The sequence below is a fragment of the Tenrec ecaudatus genome, chromosome 13 (genome assembly GCF_050624435.1).
Source record: "Tenrec ecaudatus isolate mTenEca1 chromosome 13, mTenEca1.hap1, whole genome shotgun sequence".
Lineage (NCBI taxonomy): Eukaryota > Metazoa > Chordata > Mammalia > Afrosoricida > Tenrecidae > Tenrec > Tenrec ecaudatus.
Window position 1 is genome coordinate 52,837,446 of NC_134542.1, and position 7,306 is coordinate 52,844,751.

General features: G+C 41.2%; 1 protein-coding gene across 1 annotated transcript in view; it reads right to left on the reverse strand.

Moving 5' to 3' along the window:
• Positions 1-6,944, reverse strand: part of FSIP2 (fibrous sheath interacting protein 2) — an 83,155-nt gene extending 76,211 nt beyond the window's left edge. The window contains exons 1-5 of the mRNA XM_075529075.1: positions 6,849-6,944; positions 6,176-6,301; positions 3,537-3,698; positions 2,781-2,870; positions 1,148-1,287 (exon numbers count right to left, since the gene is read on the reverse strand). Coding sequence (XP_075385190.1) covers positions 1,148-1,287; positions 2,781-2,870; positions 3,537-3,698; positions 6,176-6,301; positions 6,849-6,944 — 614 coding nt within the window. The remainder of the gene's footprint in view (positions 1-1,147; positions 1,288-2,780; positions 2,871-3,536; positions 3,699-6,175; positions 6,302-6,848) is intronic.
• Positions 6,945-7,306: the final 362 nt, after the last annotated feature.

Genomic DNA, 7,306 nt, shown 5'->3' on the forward strand with positions numbered 1-7,306 from the left:
CCATGCACAAAAAACGGATTGAAATTTCCTAAGATGCATTTGAACTATGCTGTTGGCTAAGAATATTGAAAATATCACACACGTGCAAAGAACAAATAGATCTGTCTGCGAAGAAGTGCAAGTGGAAAGCTCTGTAGGAACACGGATGGCCGGACCTGTCTCACTCACTTTGGACGTGTTTTCAGGAGAGATGGGGCCCCAGGGAAGGACATCATGCTTCAGAAAATGGGACAGTGAAAAAGAGAAAAACCTCAAAAAAGATGGATGGACGTGCCGGCTACAAGGAGGGACTCAAACAGAAGAACAATTGTGAGGATGCCACAGGGCGGGGCGGTGTTTTGTCCTCTTGTTATTTGTTCTTTTGTGGTTGCTAAGAGTAGGATCTGAATCACCCACACCTAACGCCACCAGTGACAAACAGAGCTACTGTGTTTCTCTGTAATTTAGAAGCTCTAGCCCCCTCTGCCGCCTGTAGTTTAATCTTGTGGGTAAGTGTAGATTATAGCATTACAGTAAGGAAGCCTTCTCCTTCAGCACCGATCACCAAACCTTTGAGGAGGGGGGTGGGGGAGGGGGCGGAGCTGTAACTAATCCCTTCATTTCTTAAGAAATTAGCTTGACTCCAGAACGGCCATGTTTGAGTATGTCTGGGCTCAAGGATCTCTGTTTCTTGGAGACAACACAGTTTACACGTGCACAAGCTAAAGTTGTATCATAATTTTTTCTGACCTCGCACTAAACTAACTTCCTCAAACTTAGTACCGTCAGACCTTAAAGATTAAAAACAAAAAACAAAACTCTGCTTTTCTTGAAGCATGTGCTAAAGACCCTCCCCTACCTTTTCTACTATGAAAAAAATGCCTTCCATCTGATTTTTCCTTCAGTCATTAATTCGGCATACCTCCTGAGTCCCCAGAGGCCTTGACATCTCTGGTAAAAACCGCCCTTTCTATATTTGGCAATAAAGCTTCAATTTCTTTATATAATGGCCTCTCCTTCTTCATCTCTCCACTTTGAGATATAAGGCTATAAGGGAATCAAATAGTGCCTTGTACTCTTTGAATCTGGTTTTCCACTTTTTCTTGTATTTTCCTAACAGATTTGGTTGGCAGTACATACATAAAAGACACACTGACATTGATCTGACCTGTGCCTTATTAATCGCTCTTGGTCCTTAAATGAATAGGCTCTTTCCTGCAGCAGCCAGTTTTGGAACTGTTCAGCATGACAGCATTCAGAGAGGTGACAATTTTCCTGCAGTTTATTTAGTCGTTTTGTAAGCATTTTCTAAATAAAAAATAAAGAGTACATATGTATGTCTGTATATCTTTTAAAAGAAAAAAGTGCCTTTGATATGCCCTTTTTGTATTTAGAGTTTAACAAAATTCAGGTACTCTATAAGTGATTATTTCTGTTAAACTGTCTAAGTTTATTTGTAATCAATTCCACACCAATTACACGCAGATTAATAGTTCTGTCTTTGAAAATAAAAATTACTTAGTCTACCTTTCTAGCCATCCTGGAGAAATGAAATATAGGATAAATAGAAGAGAAAAATCCTAAGTGTAGACAAGGATAAATTTGGGGTGTATAGAATATTTTTAACGTATGGTACAGACAAAGAGTGAGAGATGGTGTCTTAGACAGACATGCTACATCGATGCCCCTCTTCAGCAAAGATGGGCAGAAATTAGATCAGGAAGACAGAGAAAGACACTGAGGAATGACCATTAGGTGAGTTGAACCTGGACAGAGAGAATTTGAGGGTGGAGCCCATACAAAGAGATCAAAAGGAGCAGTGCATTCAGCTGGCCAAGGTAGACCAACAGCCCCTCCTAAAGTGAGGAATGACTCCTTGGGGCCCCAAGGGGGAGATGACCCCATAGGCTCTCCTTTGATGCACAAACGCCAAGGTGGGTTTCTACCAGAAGGCGGCCATGGCTTCCCTATAGTTCCAGCAAGGGGAAGGAAGGGCAGCAATAGCCTGGGGCTAAAGAGGAAAGACCTTCCCCACCCCTTGCTTTTCATCTTGCTTTTGCCTCCTTCTGTAAGTTTCCCCCTTTCTTCCCTTGTTTGGGCCCACACATACAGAAACACTTGTGAGAGATGCAGCTATTCCTAGAGTTCCTTGGTTAGTCCTCAGATTTACTGAGGTTCCAGCTGAAAATCTTGCTGTCGCAGTAGACTTTCCCCATTCATCCCAGCTCATGTAGAAATACAGCTGAGTAACTATTTATTTACTGAATAGGGCCAGTTATCATTAGCATGTTAATAGATGACCTGGTCCCATTTCTCTTCCTGGTTCATCTTAATGACCTCTAAAGAGCCCTGGCAGTGCTGTGAGCCAGGCATTGGGTTGGTAACCACAGATTGATGTTTCAAACCTATCTGTCAGCCACTTCGAGGAACAAAGATGTGCCTATCGGTGCCTGTAAAAATTACATTTCTGGGAGACCCTAGTGTCACTAAGAGTCAGAACCAATGATGGCAGTGATTTTTGCTTTAGAAATAACCCTTGTAAAGCAGTCAGTTAAGTGGTAGGCTGTTAACTGCAAGGTTGGTGGTTCAAACCCACAAGCCACGCTGCAGGAAAAAGACCAAGTATTAAGTCTTTAATTGTTCTATTAAAGTTTATATCCTTGAACGCCCTATAGTTCTCTGTTCTATAGGGTCAAGGTGAGTTGGAATGTGCTCAGTTACATTCCAACTAAATTGAAGTAAATAATGTTTATTCTTGCTCTAAAATTTAAAAGAAAAGAAATCTTAAATATTTAACTTACTTGCTCTCTAGAATAGTTTCTTTCAAAGTCTAATTTTAAACTGGTAAGATATTGCCTATACTTATTCCATTCCTTCAAGGAACATACAATCTAAAACAAAACAAAAATACATGAATAGACATATTTAAACATTATTGAAGTTAGTTCCCAAAAGTGGAAAAACAAATTTTGATGTGCATTTTGTTTGAAAAATAATAACACATTTTCATAAAAATTTCTAAGCAATATTTCCATAAAATTGTTCAACAGAAGGAATTTTCTATCTTGATAATAATCCTTATTAATATGGCTTAAACCATACTAAGGGATTTCATAAGCAGACATTGGTATTAAAATAAAATATTAATGCAATAATAATGCTTAATCACCAAAAGTGTGTATTATATGACATTAAATATTTTGCTAGGTTTCTATTTTGCCTCAACTTTTAAAAAATGGATATAAACTTTGATGTATGTGCATCCCCACTAGAGACAGAAAAAGAAGTGTATGATATAGCTGGAAATACTATTATATATTTAAATATTCATTTTATAATCATCTAACATTATCAAAGATAACGTAGTTTCATTCAGAAATAAGAGTTGCCTAATTTCCTTGACCCAGTCACTAATTACTTGTTGGAATTTCCATTTACATATTCTCCCATGACCAACTCAAAGGTGATAGAGACATTTCCCCTGGCGCGGTACAGAAGAAGTTTACATGAATTCTTGAAGATTTGCACTGAATAACAAGAAGTGAATTTCAACCTACTTTATTATTGCTGGTGATATAGCCACCTTTCTTTAGCCTCCTCAGGATATCTTTTCGTTTGTAGTATGCCCTTAAATGTGGATCATGGAGACTTTTATACTGGTTTTCCAAAAGTCGGCAATAAGGATCTGTCAGGTTAAAATCATAAGAAGGTCGAAAAAGCTGCAAAAATATTTAGAAAATTGTAAATACACAATTGTTTCTGGTTTTTAAATACCACTCATTGAAGTGACTTGAATGTTCATTAAAAATAAAGCATTTGAGGAGAGTTTGAATTAACAATACAAAAAAATCTCAGTTGAACAAAATTAACTGTCTTTCCCTGTATCTCCCCTATTTGGAAAACCCAACTTAATTACTTCCTTCTGTGGTTCTCATTACCCCTGGCTAGAAATAACAAAAGGAACAGGAGAAGGTATAACTTTTGAAGACAGAGAACCAATGATACGGTCCCCCCCTTACTCAGCCTTTTCCCAGGTAAAGGATAACGGGATGGTAGTAATTTTTATTCCTTTGTGAAAATAATTTGAAATTGATGGAATAAAATTTTAAAGTCCCTCATTGTTTTTCTTAGAAATAATTTTAATAAGTTATAGAAATACATTTTAAATGTTAAAATTATGAGTTAAAGAATGATTATATTTTGAATTTCAAGCAACCCAACAATTTATGTTGACTACACTCAAGAGAAAATCAATAATTTATATTATACAGGTCAACATATTGTGAACAAATTATAGAATCTATAGATATTGAGATTTCTATAGATATACAGAAGTCAAATACAAATTGTGCAAGTTATTAACACACAAAAGGAAGGCAATTAGCTAATAGATATGTTTCTGCATGTTATTTTAGAGACAGTTGCTATGCTATTTATTCTCATATAAATTAAAACTATGCCAAAGTGAGTTTTTTTTAATCTAATCAATTTATTGGGGGGCTCTTACAAATCTTACAACAGTCCATCATTCAATTGTATGAAGCACATTTGTACATATATTGCCAGCAATATCTCCAAAACATTTTCTTTCGACTTGAGACTCTGATATCAGCAACTTTTTTCCCTTCCCTCCCTCGCCCTCTCAAAAGTCAGTCTTCAAGGAAATAGTCGGTTGCATTACAGTTAAGGGAACATATTTTTCAGCTTGGTTTAATGTAATAATTAGTAGAGAGAACATATAAAAAAGCAGTTCACACACAAATATTTTACAGAGAAGAGAAAATCCCATTACAGCAAGCAATATATTTGAGGAAGAGTCAAAATATGAATACATTTACACATGTAAGAGGAGCAGAATCAATAGTAATGAACTAGCTTTCAAGCATGTTTTAGGAAAATGGTGTGGGGGTGTGACAGTGAATTGTGTAAGGCTGGTTAATTTTTAGTTAGCTTGCGCTATTCTAATTATGTTGGTTTTCAGAAACTCTATTTTATCAGCAGCAAAACATTTCAAGAAATGATATTTATCAGGCCAATCACATCTGATGCCATCTTGGACTCATCTCTGATGACATCATAGAGAGCGTGTGGAAGGGTAAAGGGATCACTTAGAATTCCTTTTTGTAGAAGTTTTGTGATTAAAGTGACTACTGAGCCTCCTCCAAGATCATTTCAGCCTGTTGCCATTGACTCGATCTCGACTTAGAGCGGCTTTTCGGACAGAGTAGACCTGTCCCAGAGGGTTTCCAGAGCTGTTCTCTTTGGGGCCGCTGACGGCTGCAGCTGGCCCCTGTGTAGGAGCAGTCACATGTTAACTTTACCCTGCCCTAGCTACTCATCGAGAACATAATGAAACCTCCCTCAGGACTGATGACTTAGCCAGAGGCCCACAGAGGCTGGGGCAAGTAGGCTGATGACTAAAAGCATGACCAAGTTTGAGAGTAGTTCGAATACACATAGAAACTACAACCCTGTGTGAACAAGTGTTGAGTGAGATGTTACAGACTCAGGGTAAGGAGACATAGGAAAGACTTCAGAGAGCATCTTGAAGGGCAGGCCAAATCCATAGATTGAAGAGGAAAAAGGGACATGCCAAGGTTTGAGAGACCAACGCCAAAGAACCACAAGTACATGTGGCTGGGTATTAAAGCATGAACCCCTGTGTTGGAGAGAAGACTGGATGGGGAAGTTGGAGCAATTTTAGAGGAAACCCAAAGGGGGAGAAAATGAACTTCACTAAAGTCGTAACTTCGTGTGTGAAATGGAATTTGGTCCAAAACCAAATCAGATAAAAATGTCTTGTAATGAGAGCTATTTTTGGGTTGATAGTGTGGCATTAGTCAATGCCAGACACTACTGTTAATTTATCTTTCAATCAAACATATTTCTAAATAAATAAAGTTCACTAAATATAAAGTTTTATTTAAAAACAACATAAATTAGCATTCTTAAATTATAAAAGACAAGACTGAAAGTGTAAACTTTCTGGCCCATGATTCTGCCCATACCATATTAGATGAACATGTTAAAAGCATGGTTGCAATGCTGCCTTAGGTTAAATATGGGTTTGCTTGTTTTCCCGTCACTGTTAAATGCAAATTATGTTAAAGGGCCTTTCATGATATGACCTCTGAATTTCACAGCTATTAGAAGTAGGTAAAGAAAAGCCGGGTACGTTAATGATACATGCCTGTACCTTTTCACATAACCCAGTCGTGTAGAATACAGTGTTGCTTCCCGGGATCACAGGCAACTTGACCCCAAGAGGGAGATCCAATAGCTGAGCAGCTCCAATCCCTGGCAAGTGAGTTTTGTGCGCGCCCTGTCAGACATAATGGGAGAGATTTTTGTCATTTCTGAAGAATTCCATTCGTTTAGGCCAATAGCAGTGCGTTGATTCTCACTTCAATGAGCTGATACTTTACAATCAAATGCAAAGCTCCCCCCTCCGGGCCATGGTATTCATGCCCCTGTGGCTTTCTAAACTTGCAATAGGTCAGGGGAGCAGAGAGCCCACCCTTTCCCTACGTGGAGCTGCTGCTACTTAAAAACTGCCCACCTTGCCCAAAGTATAGCCACTTCACCCCCAGGGGTCCATGCCACCAAACCTAGGGGTCCGAGACTCAGGATGGAAGGGGCTGCCCCAAGGGGACACCTGGAGGTCTGCTCCCGGGTCGTCGCCACCAGCTCTCCCCTGGGCCGTCCACAGCCAGTTCTAACTGTGTCGCCCGCGCCCCAGCAGCCCAAGGGCGTGAGGAGCCAGGCGGTTGACACTGGTTCCTGGCTAGGGTGGGCTCCTTCCCGCCCGCCTGGGTCCCACCCAGCCAGACCCAGCACAGGGCCGCCAGCCCCGCTGGGCTGCCACTCACGTCTCCGCACTGCTGGCTGTCTGCAGCGAGCATGGTGGCCGTCTTGTTGGCTGCGGTGTCTGCGACCTTGGAGCAGGAGCTGAGGTATAGCTCCATGACTGGCCCCGTCCCCCAGCACCCCGCCGCCCGGCCCCCGTCCGCCAGCCCGGCCCGGGCCCGAATGACCAGTGCCAGGGTGCGCTCCGCGAACCCGAACCCCGCGGCGTTCCATGTTCCGAAAGGTGGGGCTCCTGCCCGCGTGGCCCCCCAATAGAGCAGTCATCAGCCTGGCTCTGCCTGAGGCCAGCGGTGGGGGCCTCCTCCCCCTGGAATCTTCTATACCTCCTTTAAACCCCCTGGGATTTAGCTTGGCGGGTGAGAAGCAGCCTGATCCCTGTGGGCCTCTGGGGAAGTTGAAGTCCCTTCACCAAGCAGCCATAGGTGGCTGGATGGAATTCTAGGGCTGGAAGCCTGGCTTC